At 44.9% G+C, this 15,999-nt stretch overlaps 1 protein-coding gene across 1 annotated transcript in view; it reads right to left on the reverse strand.

Moving 5' to 3' along the window:
* Positions 1-15,999, reverse strand: part of LOC137323971 (caspase-8-like) — a 60,185-nt gene that overhangs the window by 15,970 nt on the left and 28,216 nt on the right. Inside the window, exons 6-9 of the mRNA XM_067988133.1 lie at positions 14,059-14,122; positions 13,246-13,308; positions 7,201-7,304; positions 1,709-1,823 (exon numbers count right to left, since the gene is read on the reverse strand). Of these exons, the coding sequence (XP_067844234.1) occupies positions 1,709-1,823; positions 7,201-7,304; positions 13,246-13,308; positions 14,059-14,122 (346 nt within the window). The remainder of the gene's footprint in view (positions 1-1,708; positions 1,824-7,200; positions 7,305-13,245; positions 13,309-14,058; positions 14,123-15,999) is intronic.

Below are 15,999 nucleotides of genomic sequence, written 5' to 3' on the forward strand. Positions count from 1 at the left end.
AGCTTTTGCTATACTATCTTTACTACTTCTAGGAATGTGTCTAGTCTGTATCGTAATCAGCTCCCTTCTGAACCTTTCTCATTGTTTGTGCACTGTTTCATTTGCTTATTTTTATTTCCACTTTACCTGGGCTAGTTCCTTTTATATCTCATGAAAATTGGCTTTTTTCCCATTCATGTACCTTTATCTTTGATGGTTCCCTCTCTTTAATTTTAGATTGAATCTAATTATGTTATGGTCACTGTTTCCTAGTTGTTTCCTTACCCTTACAATAGCTACCTGTCCCACTTAATTTCCTAGATTAGGTCCAGTACTGCCTCTTGAACTGAAAACACATTGATCTAAATTATGATGAGTTTTGAAAGAGTAAATAGGGAGAAAGTATTTCCACTGGCAGGAGAGTCGGGAACCAGGCGACACAGATTCAAAATTCGAGGGGCCATATGACCTTCTCCTGCTCCTATTTCTTATGTATTTATGTTCTGATCTTTTTCTACTCTTCCTACCAAAGTGAATAACCTCATATTTCCCCACATTATACTCCATCTTCTTGCCCACTCACTTAACCTGTCTATATCCCTTTGCAGACTCTGTGTCCTCCTCACAGCTTACTTTCCCACCTAGCTTTGTATCGTCAGCAAACTTGGATACATTACACTCGGTCCCTTCATCTAAGTCATTAATATAGATTGTAAATAACTGAGGCCCAAGCACTGATCCTTGCGGCACCCCCTAGTTACAGCCTGCCAACCTGAAAATCACCCGTTTATCCCTACTCTCTGTTTTCTGCCTTTAACTAATCCTCTATCCATGCTAATATGTCACCCCCAACCCCATGAGCCCTTATCTTGTGTAACAATCTTTTATGTAGCACCTTATCGAATGCCTTTTGAAAATCCAAATATACAACATCCACTGGTTCCCCTTTATCTACCCTGCTGGTTAAATCCTCAAAAAACTCTAATAAATTTGACAAACACGATTTCCCTTTCATTAAACCATGTTGACCCTGATTATGATTTTCTAAGTGCCCTGTTACCACTTCCTTAATAATGGATTCCTGCATTTTTCCAATGACTGATGTCAGGCTAACTGGCCTGTAGTCCCCTGTTTTTTTCTCTCTCTCCTTTCTTGAATAGCGGGGTTACATTTGGTACCTTCCAATCCGCTGGGACCATTCTGGAATCTAGAGAATTTTGGAAGATCACAACCAATGCATCCACTATCTCTGCAGTCACGTCTTTCAGAACCCGAGGACGCAGGCCATCAGGCCCAGGGGATTTATCGGCTTTTAGTCCCATTAATTTCTCTCATACTTTTTCTCTACTGATGTTAATTACTTTAAGTTCCTCACTCTCATTAGCCCCTTGATTCCCTACTATTTCTGGTATGCTTTTGGTGTCTTCCACTGTGAAGACAGATACAAAATATTTGTTTAACCCATCTGCCATTTCCTGATTCCCCATTATAATTTCTCCTGTCTCAGCCTCTAAGGGACCAAAGTTTACTTTTGCTACTCTTTTTTACATACTTGTAGAAGCTCTTACAATCTGTTTTTATATTTCTTGCTAGTTTACTTTCATATTCTATTTTCTCCCTTTTAATCAATTTTTTGGTCGTCCTTTGCTGGTTTCTAAAACTCTCCCAATCTCCCAAATGAAGCAAATTCAATAGTAACTATCAAAGGGGAATTGGATAAATACTTTACCTGCATCATTTTCGGTCCCATTTCTTTCTTTGTACATTGTCCCAGGAAATAAACTGTTGTTCAATATTAAACAGTTTCCGAGTGGTGAACTATCCATTTTGTACACTTCAATACGCTGTTGAAACAGTTATCTCAACATGAGATACAAATTCGACAGGGTGACAGATTTTATCAACAGAGTGTTTAAAAAGTTTTAGAACTTTGACAAGTGTGGATTAATTAAGGAAAGCCAGCATGGATTTGTTAAAGGCCAATTGTGTTTAACCAACTTGATTGAGTTTTTTGATGAGGTTACAGAGTGGGTAGATGAGGGCAATGCGGTTGATGTGGACTTTCAAAAGGATAAAGTGCCGCATAATAGGCTTGTCATCAAAGTTGAAGCCCATGGAATAAAGGGGATAGTGGCAGAATTGACTAAGTAACAGGAAACAGAGAGTAGTGGTGAACGGTTGTTTTTCAAACTGGAGGCAGGTGTACAGTGGTGTTTCCCAGGGGTCAGTACTGCTTTTCTCGATGCATATTAATGACTTGGACTTGGACTTGGGTGTACAGGGCACAATTTCAAAATTTGCAGTTGACACAAAACTTGGAAGGGTAGTGAACAATGAGAGGATAGTGATAGACTTCAAGAGGACTTGGACAGGCTGGTAGAATAGGCAGACACATGGCAGATGAAATTCAACGCAGAAAAGTGTGAAGTGATACATTTCGGTAGGAAGAATGAGGAGAGGCAATATAAACTAAAGGGTACAATTCTAAAAGGGGTACAGGAACAGAGAGATCTGGGGGTATATGTGCACACATCGTTGAAGGTGCCAGGGCAGGTTGAGAAAGTGGTTAGAAAAGCATACGGGATCTTGGGCTTTATAAATAGAGGCAGAGAGAACAAAAGCAAGGCGATTATGATGAAACTTTATAAAACACTGGTTCGGCCACAACTGGAGTATTGTGTCCAATTTTGGGCACCACACTTTAGGAAAGATGTGAAGGCCTTAGGGAGGGTGCAGGGGAGATTTACCAGAATGATTCCAGGGATGTGGGATGTCACTTATGTGCATAAACTGGAGAAGCTGGTGGTGTTCTCCTTAGAGCAGAATAGGTTGAGAGTAGATTCGATAGAGGTTTTCAAAATCATGAAGGGTCTGGACACAGTGGATAGAGAGAACCTGTTCCCATTGGCGGGGGGGGGGGGGGGGGGAGGGGTGCGGACAAGGACCAGAGGACATGGATTTAAGGTGATTGGCAAAAGAACCAAAGGTGACATGAGGAAAATCTTTTTTACCCAGCGAGTGGTTAGGATCGGGAACGCACTGCCTGATGGGATGGTGGAGGCAGATTCAATCATGGCCTTCAAAAGGGAACTGGATAAGTACTTGAAAGGAAAAAAATTGCAGGGCTATGGGGATAGGATGGCGGAGTAGGATTAGCTCGATTGCTCGCAGAGAGCCGGCACGGACTCGACGGGCTGAATGGCCTCCTTCCGTGCTGTAACCTTTCTATGATTCTATGAAGCAAGTGATTCAGCGCGTTGAAACGTGGCCTTTCTCTCCTGGAACCTGGGCTCACATCCAGGTCAGGCTGCTGGGCTGCCTGCTTCCTCTCTCTGATGCCCATAGGAATCCTACTTGAAATGAGTTTGGGTAGCGCAAAACTGACTCAACCAGCATTAACTGGCAGTAAATTGGCAATCTCGCGGAGAGATACCACAAGGACAGTTGATGTAGCAAATGAAAATATCGCAATCTTGCAGTCCTGCTTTCTGAGGTTGGGGTTGAGGCACGTTATTGAGATTGCCAATTGGTGCAGAATTAGGGGTAGTTTCCTGCTGCCCATTAGGGTTGAGATTGGTTAGTCTCTTTCCATATGGAGACGTCCGTCCCATTTGTTTTTTTCTTTATTCGTTCATGGGATGTGGGCGTCGCTGGCAAGGCCAGCATTTATTGCCCATCCCTATGCCATTGCCTAAGCCACAGCACCACCTAGCTCTCTTTATATAGTAGGAAAATGAACCAAGTCAGCTGAGGCTAGGAAAGTCGGGCTGAAGGACATAAATGAAAATTAGTGGAAAGTAAATTTAAAGCAGATTCTTCTCAAAGAATGAGACATGTTTTGGATAATTTACCAAGCAGAGCTAATGAGCAAAACATTGCCATTACTCAATTAGATTTTGTGGTGAGCGATGTAATAAGCTGAATGGCATTTTGTCATCCCTGGCTTTTGTTATGTTATCCCTAATCCAGTTCAGCTGATCGTATTTTATTTCTGCTGAAACCATTCTGCAACAATGCCACGTGTCACGTGCACGATCGCTGCACACTCACACAAACTCCGTTAGGGCAGCATCAGATTTGGATTTTTTTTTACATTTGAAGATAAAATGTCGCTATAATTTTCTCCTCAGGAGATCCAAAACCTGTGATGCAGAGGGTGGGTGGCCTCTGCCAGTGCTCAGATAGACACCTTTTAGGAGGTATGTAAGCCAGGGCAACAGTAAAGAAAGAACTTGCAATTATATCGTGCTTTTCATGACCGTAGGACCTCCCAAAGTGCTTTACAGACAATCAAGTACTTTTGATGTGTAGTCACTGTTGTGATGTAGGGAAACACAACAGTCCATTTGCACACAAGGTTCCAGAAAGAGCAATGAGATAAAAACAAGATCATCTGGTCCCATCAAACACTCCCAGGGCAGGTACAGCACACGTTAGATACAGAGTAAAGCTCCCTCTACACTATCCCGTCAAACACTCCTACGGCAGATACAGCACAGGTTAGATACAGAGTAAAGCTCCCTCTACACTGTCCCATCAAACACTCCCAGGGCAGGTACAGCACGGGTTAGATACAGAGTAAAGCTCCCTCTACACTGTCCCATCAAACACTCCCAGGGCAGGTACAGCACGGGTTAGATACACAGCAAAGCTCTCTCTATGGTGCTTACTTATCCCAATATTGTCCTATATATTCTCTACTAAAATAAAATTTCTATCTCCCCTTCAAAAAATAAGGAGAAACTTATCGGTAATTCTTTTGTTTCAAACTTTTAATGAGAATTCTGATGAGGTCCCTTGTGTAAAAGTAATGCTGAGACTTAAAGAAAAGCAATTACTGGAAAAACAGCCCTTGATGGCACTCCCAGATGTAGAGCTGAGTCATACAGAGTCCCAGATTTGACCCCTAAGTAAACTTGCATTTATTTAGCATCTTTCACAATTTGAGGCAGGACAAGTTGATATGGCTGCTAAAAAAGTATACGGGATCCAAGGCTTTATAAATAGAGGCATAGAGTACAAAAGCTAGGAAGTTATACTAAACCTTTATAAATCACTGGTTAGGCCTCAGCTGGAGTATTGTGTTCAATTCTGGGCACCACACTTTAGGAAGGATGTCAAGGCCTTGGAGAGGGTGCAGAGGAGATTTACCAGAATGGTACCAGGGATGAGCGACTTCAGTTATGTGGAGAGACTGGAGAAGCTGGGACTGTTCTCCTTAGAACACAGAAGGTTACGGGGAGATTTAATAGAGGTGTTCAAAATAATATGGGGTTTTGATGGAGTAAATAGGGAGAAACTGTTTCCACTGGCAGGAGGGTCGGTAACCAGAGGACACAGATTTAAAGATAATTGTCAAAAGAACCAGAGGGGAGATGCAGAGAAAGTTTTTTTTTACCCAGCGAGTTGTTATGATCTGGACTGCACTACCTGAAAGGGTGGTGGAAGCAGATTCAATAATAACTTTCAAAAGGGAATTGGATATTTACTTGAAAAGGAGAAATTTGCAGGGCTATCGGGAAGGAGCAAGAGAGTGGGACCAATTGGATAGCTCTTTCAAAGAGCCGGCACAGACACAATGGGCCGAATGGCCTCCTTCTGTGCTCTATGATTCTAATTTCAAGAAGTGTCAAACCCCTTCACAGCCAATTAATTACTTTTCAAGTGTAGTCACTGTTATAGGGAAATGCAACAGCCAGACTACGCACAGCAAGATCCCACAAACAGCTTGAGTTAAATGACCAGTTAATCTGTTATAATAGTATTGGTTGAGAGATAAATATTTTCCAGGACACTGGAAGAACTCCCTTGCTCTTCTTCACATAGTGCCATGGGATCTTTTACATCCTCCTGAGGGCAGGTGGAACCTTGATTTAATGTGTCATCAGAAAGACGGCACCTCTGACAGTGCAGCACTCCCTCAGTACTACACTGAAATGTTAGCATGGATTATGTGCTCAAATCTCTGGAGTGAGGACTTGAACCCATATCCTTCTGACTCAGAGGCAAGAGTGCTACGCACTGAGCCACAGCTGACAACTAGGGCATAACAACTGGCGTCAGCACCCTTGGACCAGGGATAGTAGAAATGACCCTAGGCCCCTGCTCATGATCGCTGCCCAATGATCACCACTGGAAAGTGCGTGTGCGCGGATGATGGGCAAGGGATGGCTCGAGCTCGGCTTTGAATGCTCCCTATGGTCGAATAGCCCACCGTCGCTCCTTGCCTAGGTTTACACATGAAAAATGGCCACTTGAGCCAAGGCACCAGAGACACCGTACCCCCGCAAAATATAATGAATGGAAATTATTGGACAGCCTGCACCTAATGTTCAATAAGCACTCATAGCAGGTGAGGACTCGCAAAATCTACCCGAACCAGTTTACACAAAAACCCACACATGTTTGCATGATATGGAGTGCACACTCTCCCTGTAGGGATAAATCACACTTACCTAAGCCTAAATAACGTAGGGGCAGGTCTGCATCTCCCAGATGTGCGAAGGAGTGCTGCTGGAGTTCAAGTGCCTAAAACTGCACAGCATCACAGCACAGGGCACTGGTAAGTTTCCTGCTGCTTGTCCAAATGGTGCCACCCTATCTATTAGGGTTTTGGGTCGCACGGTTATCCGGAGCCGAATGGGAAGAATCCCAATGCCTAGTGGAGGCTGTATCCCTCCCAGTTCATGAGGAATGCAGGCTGATCATCAACTGCGCCCTGGCGTACTGCAGACCTGTCTGGCTCAGGTATTGGATTACCAAGTCTGCCACGCAGGGTTAACTTGGTTCCAATTTTTCATTGCCAAGGGTTTCTCCTTGAGGCCAATTTAATCACAAAGAGATCTTGCTCATGGGAGCTGTATCAATAAATAATTTTAAGTTGCTCATGGCACTGTTGTGCTACACCATTTTTATTTAACATGCTCTCCTGAAGGCACTGACTCTTGCTGAGGGTACCGTTCCGGGGATGCCAGCCTCCCTCCAATCCCTCACCTAACTGGCTCGTCTTCACTCTTGCCCAGGGTCACAGGTCAAATGTATCAGCTCGGACTGAAATTGACAGCACAGACCACCCACTGAACTCATGATCTGGCTGACGAGGTCATAGGTGGGAGGAGAGAGGTAGGAGGAGATTTACAACAGTTTCGTTTGATATCCTGGAGCACCTCTGGGAGAGCTCAGAGTATTGCCTTTCACACTGTTCACTTGGGTCTCACCAACCTGGAAATTGCGCTGATTCCCCTCTGAGTTTGAAACGGTCTGTGCCGAAGGACGCGGAGGAGGGCCAGCTACTGCATCCATTGAGGAGGCTGTCGAGGTCTCTACTGTGTGAGCCAGAGAGAGAGCAAAACAGTATTTATGATGCTGCAGATGTGAGGTTTCACACATACCCAACCTCAAAGCAGTTAGGGTGACTATCAGTTTTCAAATGGACCGTACAGTATGGAGAGCGGGGAGAGGAGTTCTGAAAACACTTGCCCTCCACTCGTGCACATTGCAAGAAAGCTTAAGTTGATTTCCGTTTCTAATGCAGCAAATTAACATAAGCTTTTGGACTGTGTACAGATGGCCACACACATAGCAAGTTTTTCTGAGCAGTGAATGAATTAATTTTAAACATTACACAATTGCCTCTGCTCTCTCCTGTCTGTGGTCACCTTAAAAGCATAACAGGGACTGTGTATCTCGGAGAGCACAACATGACCACTCCCCTCCCCAGTAGTCATTTGGGTGGTGAGGTAAAAAAAAGGTTACAGCACGGAAGGAGGCCATTCAGCCCATTGTAGTTGAGATTACTTCATAATACCATGTGAACTAGTTTGTTATCAAATAACACTCTATTTAAAAAAAAAAGTTTGAACCCAAAGGTTCAGGGATGTTGCAGATAGGAAGTAGAACCCTTTCCATTTCAGGCACCCAGTGCCAGCATCAGGGCAGGTACGGCACGGGTTAGATGCAGAGTGAAGCTCCCTCTACACTGTACCATCAAACACTCCCAGGGCAGGTACAGCACGGGTTAGAAACAGAGTAAAGCTCCCTCTACACTGTACCATCAAACACTCCCAGGGCAGGTACAGCACGGGTTAGATACAGAGTAAAGCTCCCTCTACACTTCCCCAGAATGTACATCAGTCCCACCCTCAGAAGAGTGTCCCCTACTGGACCAGGGTAATGGTTTTCCATTTCAAGACCAACCAACCATCCTGTGGTCTCTCTGAGTCTAGATTAATGCCACTTTAAGCAGTGGATCCCTATCCACAAGAGATTGCATTGAGACTGCCCAAACTCACTTCACATAGGACCCTTAGTGCCAGCAAAGTGAGTCTGGGCTGGTTTTGAACCCAGGTCCCAGATTCAAAGCCCACTGCCTAACTCACTGCACAACCTTGTCCTCTACACACTTCAACATTCAGTGAAATGTCAAGACAACAGTGGTTTTTACAATAATAATATGTTCACAGTGGTAATGAATTTCAGTAGATTCAAAGCAGTGTTTGTGCTTCTCATGAAACAAAGTATGCAACAACAATATGCATAACAAAGTCCGTGAGCTCCTCCTGTGCCATCTTGTATGTGTTGTTTTTTATATAACAGAAATTTTACACATCCAGGAAGACTGGCAAGTAAATTTAAGGAAAATTAAGAGCAGGAAGATAACTAAGGAAAGCGTAGGGCCTATTAGAGACCAAAAAGGTAAACTATGTGTGGAGGCGGAAGATGTGGGTTCTTAATGAATATTTTGCATCAGTCTTTACAAAAAAGGGGGACGATGCAGGGATTGAAGTTAAGGAGGAGGAGTGTGAAATATTGGATGGGATAAACATAGTGAGAGAGGAAGTATTAAGGGGTTTAGCATCTTTGAAAGTAGATAAATCATCAGGCCTGGATGAAATGTATCCTAGGCTGTTAAGAGAAGCCAGGGAGGAAATAGCGGAGGCTCTGACCATCATTTTCCAATCCTCCCTGGCTACAGATGTGGTGCCGGAGGATTGGAGGACTGCTAATGTTGTACCATTGTTTAAAAAGGGAGATAGAGATAGACCGAGTAATTATAGGCCAATCAGTCTAACCTTGGTGGTGGGCAGATTATTGGAATCAATTCTAAGGGACAGCAGAAATCATCATTTAAAAAGGCACGGTTTAATCAAGGACAGTCAGCATGGATTTGTTACGGGAAGGACGTAACTTGATTGAATTTTTTGAGCAGGTAACGAGGAGGGTAACGTGTTTGATGTAGTCTATGTGGATCTTAGCAAGGCTTTTGACATGATCCCACATGGCAGACTGGTCAAAAATTGGCTCAGTGGCAAGAAGCAAGGTGTTTTTGCGACTGGAAGGCTGTTTCCAGTGGGGTCCCACAAGGCCCAGTACTGGGTCCCTTGCTTTTTGTGGTATATATTAATGATTTGGACTTGAATGTGGGGGGGCTTGATCAAGAAGTTTGCAGATGATACAAAAATTGGCCGTGTGGTTGATAGTGAGGAGGAAAGCTGTAGACTGCAGGAAGATATCAATGGACTGGTCAGGTGGGCAGAAAAGTGGCAAATGGAATTCAATCCAGAGAAGTGTGAGGTAATGCATTGGTGAGGGCAAACAAGGCAAGGGAATACACAATAAATGGGAGGATACTGAGAGGTGTAGAGGTACAAAGGGACCTTGGAGTCATGTCCACAGATCCCTGAAGGTAGCAGGACAGGTCAATGAGGTGGTTAAGACGACATACGGGATACTTTTCTTTATTAGCCGAGGCATAGAATATAAAAGCAGGGAGGTTATGCTAGAACTGTATAAAGCATTAGTTACGCCACAACTTGAGTACTGTGTACATTCTGGTCACCATATTACAGGAAAGGTGTGTTTGCACTGGAGAGAGTGCAGAGGAGATTTACAAGGAAGTTGCAAGGACTGCAGAATTTTAGCTATGAGGAAAGAGTGGATGGCTGGGGTTGTTTTCTTTGCACAAAAGAGGCTGAGGGGAGATTTAATTGAGGTGTATAAAATTATGATGGGACTAGGTAGAATGAATAGGGAGGACCTATTTCCCTTAGCAGAGTGGTCAATGACCAGGAGGCATAGATTTAAAGTAATTGGTAAAAGGATTAGAGGGGAGCTGTGGAGAATATTTTTCACCCAGAGGGTGTTGGGGGTCTGGAACTCACTGCCTGAAAGGGTGGTAGAGGCAGAAACTCTCAACTCATTTAAAAAGTACCTGGATATGCACATGAAATGCTGTAACCTACAGGGCTACGGACCAAGTGCTGGAAAGTGGGATTAAGCTGGACAGCTCTATATTTCAGCTGGCACGGACATGATGGGCCGAATGGCCTCCATCTGTACTGTAACTTTCTATGATTCTATGAAAAGACCAGTCACGCAACTCAATACCCTGACTCATCCACTTCACTGGAATCAGAACCAGCGCAGGCAAACACGTACTTTGGAAGGTATTTGTGAGTCAGCCACTGATTATGGGAAGTCTTTACAACACGGCTATTGAAGTTAGAGACCTGCTGAATTGCTTTGTGATTCCAATCTCACAGAGTGACTGATGAAACGGAGAAGCATGAACTGGGAAGTATTTCCCTTCCCATCTCCCTTGAGATATGTGCATCGTGGGCACTTCCCACAAAACAAGCATTAACTTATAAAATTATTTATTTGAGGTGAGTCGCATACTATCTGAATATTGAAGGAAGCAATAACCTTTTCTGTTCATTACTGGGAGGTGCACAAGTAGCAACACGAGTACAGTCAATAGTGTCCTGTGCTTGGGGAAATTCCACATGACTGGCAACGTTGGGTGCTGCATTGCTACTGAATTTGATGTATGCCGACACATGGTGGAAGAGAAACTTAAAACCTCCGTGACGCAGCAGTGGACTGCTTTATGGCTGATTCACTTCACTTGACCCGTTGGAGTCTGGAAACACCCTAATGGCATTGATTTTTGGTGTGGTGCTCACTTTCTTTTCACTTGAGAGTGCTGTATGAACGCTTGGCTGTAGGTCTGTTGATGGGGAATTCTCCTTACACGCTGCCTTTCACTGATGTCCAGACAGATGACTGTTATAGAGTCATAGAGTTATACAGCACGGATAGAGGCCCTTCGGCCCATCGTGTCCGCGCCAGCCATCAGCCCTGTCTACTCTAATCCCATATAGTATGGTCATACTCGTGCTGCATTGGCTAGTAACAAGTCCAGAAAGGCAGTCACCTGTGTCCTCTACCCACCAGGTCACTGTCTTTTCCTTTTGCTACTTTTGCTACTCTTCCAGCCTAATATCTGATGATGTGGAGATGCCGGTGATGGACTGGGGTTGACAATTGTAAACAATTTTACAACACCAAGTTATAGTCCAGCAATTTTATTTTAAATTCACAAGCTTTCGGAGGCTTCCCCCTTCGTCAGGTGAACGATGTGAAATGATTTCGAGGATTTCATTTCACATCGTTCACCTGACGAAGGGGGAAGCCTCCGAAAGCTTGTGAATTTAAAATAAAATTGCTGGACTATAACTTGGTGTTGTAAAATAGCCTAATATCTAGCATTGCCAAACTTGACCCATCATGCATGCTGCAGTGTTCATCTAAAAACACTCAGTCTAGATTTTCTGATCAGCCTTAACCCATCTAAAATAAACAGGTTAACTCCAGCACTGAAATAGCAGTAATTGGAAAGTCTAGAGCCTTCTTCAGGCAAATTCTCCTGCTTTGCTCACCGTTAGAACTATGCCAGACCCCCTAACCAGGTTTAAATGGGAGGAATTAATGCAGTGTGGGAATGAAGTAACTGAGTTCATTGGGACTGAACAAGCAGTTAACGAGTCTGTGCAAAAAAAAGTCTGTGTATTGGAAACATTTACTTGCAGAAGCCACCAACTTAATAAATTACAAAATTCTTACCCTTAATTGCCTTTCTGGACTTGTTACTAGCCAATGCAGAACGGGTATGACCAACAGTCATTTGTCTGGACATCAGTGAAAGGCAGCATGTAAGGAGAATTCCCCATCAACAGACCTGTAGCCAAGCGTTCATACACCATTGATATACCACATCCCAATTAGTGCATGTACTGTGCAAAGGTGATACGCCAAAAAACTTTTTTTACACAGCGAGTGGTTAGGATCGGGAACGCACTGTCTGAGGGGGTGGCGGAGGCAGATTCAATCATGGCTTTCAAAAGGGAACTGGATAAGTACTTGAAGGGAAAAAATTTGCAGGGCTACAGGGATAGGGCAGGGGAGTGAGATTAGCTGGATTGCTCTTGCAGAGAGCCGGCAAGGACTCGATGGGCTGAATGACCTCCTTCTGTGCTATAACCATTCTATGATTCTATCTGCTAGCTCTAACCCACAGAGGAAATTAACCCCCTTGGAAAGCCCATTGATGAAGAGCATAAATGGGTTCAAGAAAGCACCAGGTGCATTTCTGAAAGAGATTGAAGGATATGGTGGGTAGATGGAGTTGAACTATGAAACAGGAACAGGCTTGTTGGATTTGTTGGATCTAATAGCTATTTGCTGATCCCAAAAATTCTTATCCAAACAAAACAGAATGGGAATATAAAGAAATTAAGTGATTAGACAGAAAAGTCTTGATAAGTATTCGTTTAAGGCAGTGAATGTAATTCTTCCGTCATGTAGTGTGGAATATCGTGCCCATGGATGCAGAAACTGTTAGCAGCAACAGACACAAATTCAGGTGGTGAAACCTGACTTATAAAGAGCCCAAATATTTGGTTTTCCTTTAGAGGCTGTGCATTTTCTCAGATTTACCCCAGCCCTGTATTTTGTCCCTGGGCCACACGCCTAGTACAGCTGAGAGTATGGTTGGTCTGTACCTCCACAAATCTTTCTTCGATCCAGCTTCTCAGCGGCATTAGCAGAGTAGGTAGGACTGCCGTCTTTTCCCCTTTCCAAAACCAGTGGGGCTGGGGGGGGGGGCGGGGCGGTGGGAAGTGGGGGACGACAACTCCAGGTAGACCCACTTGTGCCTGCATGCAGCAATTGTTCTCTAAATGAGGGAACAAATGCAATATTTTTTGAAGTTCCGAAAATCACTGGACAGCCACCCCCAGAAAACAGACTCTCTGCTTCAAAATTGGATGGGTGATCATACTAAGGGCAGGTCACACCTGTTTCTCTCGGCTATTGGAGTCTGCGGCCTGGTGAGACCTGAACAAAGAAGAAAATAGAGGAGGGGTGGGGGAGCAGTGCACAATATACCTTGAGAAAAGAAAATATATTTTCTACTTGCAGTGTTACCTGGTGCAGATTCCACACTTATTGCCTCCATAGCACTTTGTAGATTGGCCATGGCATTTGAATCTGAAAAACAGCATTAGCAATAAAAGATAAATCAGTATAAAGCAAAGAAAAATTGCAGGAGGTATAAGTAGTGTTAGTTCAGAGTAAAGATCTCCACTCGAGCATTCCTGATGGCTTGGTTGACAGATGCATCATTCAGTCTGGCACTGACTCATGCAAACCAGACGGTTTCTGGTGCAATCCCTGGTCTATGTTGATTTAACTGATCTCCCCATTTGGAGCACTACAATTGGCATCATTGCTTTGGGAAAGGTGGGGGGGGGGGGGGGGCGGTGGCGGGGGGGGGGGGGGGCGGTGGCGGGGGGGGGGGGGGTTGGCGGTGGGGGGGGTTGGCGGTGGGGGGGGGTGGCGGTGGGGGCGGTGGCGGTGGGGTGGCGGTGGGGGTGGGTGGCGGTGGGGGGGGGGGGGGGTGGCGGTGGGGGTGGGTGGCGGTGGGGGCGGTGGGGGTGGGGGGGGGCGGGGTGGCGGTGGGGGGGGAGGTGGGTGGTGAAATTAGCCAGCATCCCTACTCCTGATTACAACCCCGGACCTCTGCAGGCACTGCAAGTGCGAGTGAGGGCAGGATCGGGCTCAGAAAATATCCCTCACGACCAAACAGCCTCACTGCCTAGGCTTGCATACGAATGGCCGTTTCGGCAAGATACCAGAGTGTAACTGGTACCGATCGATCTGAACCCCTGTAAAAGTCAGTGCCTACAGGAGAGAAAGAGGAAAAAAATTGCTGCGGAAAATAAACATATTTCCACTTACTCTGCTTTGTAGTTGAACCTCCTGCTCCCTGGAGATGTGGCATTTCTACTGCTGGGTCATCCACCTGTGAGAAACAAGAAAGAACAATTTAATTATATATGTCTTGTGTTTGTATATTTTTGACCGTTTTCTCTTCCTCTCTTGAAGGCCCACTACCCGTTCTTTGTGTATAAGCCTAGATGGTGAATGTTTGCAGGCTATTTGATTGATTGTGGAGGTAGCACACCTGATATGGAGTTACTGGATAGTGATCAGGAGTGGGAACTCCAGATGATTTCCCCCTCTCTAGTTCAATGAGGCCATTTGTAGTGCCCTTAGTGTCCCATCCTGGCTGAGATCAGCTAACTCGACACAGACCGGGGACTGAATCAAGGACCTGCTCTGCATTGTACTTCTGATGTTCACAGAGCTCCAGACTAGGGGTGTCCATCTTGAAAACCCTAGGGCCACATGCTGCTGCCTAGCTCTAGACTAGGGGTATCCATCCTGAAAACCCCAGGGCCACATGCTGCTGCCTAGCTCTAGACTAGGGGTGTCCATCCTGAAAACCCCAGGGCCACATGCTGCTGCCTAGCTCTAGACTAGGGGTATCCATCCTGAAAACCCCAGGGCCACATGCTGCTGCCTAGCTCTAGACTAGGGGTATCCATCCTGAAAACCCCAGGGCCACATGCTGCTGCCTAGCTCTAGACTAGGGGTATCCATCCTGAAAACCCCAGGGCCACATGCTGCTGCCTAGCTCTAGACTAGGGGTATCCATCCTGAAAACCCCAGGGCCACATGCTGCTGCCTAGCTCTAGACTAGGGGTATCCATCCTGAAAACCCCAGGGCCACATGCTGCTGCCTAACTCAGGCAATCTGGCTCTTGAAGCCCAGGCAATGAAGTCCTATTTGCACACTTGTTTGTGGTTTATCCTGATTGAATTTTGTGAGCCTGGAGGTTTGGAAAGGGAACTTTAGCACTATTGCCTCTTTGGTGGATAACTCCTAAATCAGAGCACCAAGATCTTAGTATCGGCAGCTTGAGATGTATGAAAATTAATGGGATCTTTGAGTTTGACTTTATATGTGGTCCCTGAGGCTCCGTGGTATGTGGCAGAAAGGCAACAACATGGACACTCCTGTCCCAGACCAATTCCAGGCCAACAGGACCAGCAGGTGATTTGTAATGAGACCTTGAGGGGGTGAATGATAACCGGCGTTGGCTCTCCGCTGACCCTCCCTTATAGTTAAGGAACGGACTGTCTCCAGTTGGCCTAGTTGCGTCTAGTACTTCACTATAATAGAAATTGTGGGAGTGAACCCTCAACTTAACTCAGGATATGTACATGCCATCTCAGATTTAGGTGATTGCTCATCTACTGTAAATTGTTTGAACACTTCCACAGCTTTCACTCCTGGCAGCAACAGACCATTGACTTCTTTAAATTAAGAAACCAGGGTGAAGTGCCATGGCTCATAGTGCAGAATACCAGCAAAGAGAAAAAGTGATGAGATAAAGTAAGTAATTAATAATGAAATGATGGCAAGCTTTGTTTTAAAAGCATGTAGATTGTAGGAGGAAAGGAAGACGCAGGGAATTGTGTTTTGCAGCTTTGAGATCCTGGGAAAGACTCAGGACTCAGGCCATCTCAAAAACTCAGGTATGTGAGTTTTGATCTCAACACAGTGGCAATGCAAAACAGCTGAAAAATGAGCATATACAATGATTTGGAGCTTACTAGCAACAAGAGCAGTATTGGCCCCAATGATATCAATGAGAGAGAAGAAAAAAAAAGTCTGCAGCTCATGGAAACCCCCTGAGTCATGGAGTACATTGTGTTCCATTCTCTTAACCTTTGGTTGCCTGTAATTAAACTAAATATCTTTTCTTCCTAAACAAATCTGCTTGGTAACATTTATCGTCTGCCAACTGAGAGTGCAGGTTAGTGAGTCACTCA

This window comes from Heptranchias perlo, chromosome 7, assembly GCF_035084215.1.
Source record: "Heptranchias perlo isolate sHepPer1 chromosome 7, sHepPer1.hap1, whole genome shotgun sequence".
NCBI lineage: Eukaryota > Metazoa > Chordata > Chondrichthyes > Hexanchiformes > Hexanchidae > Heptranchias > Heptranchias perlo.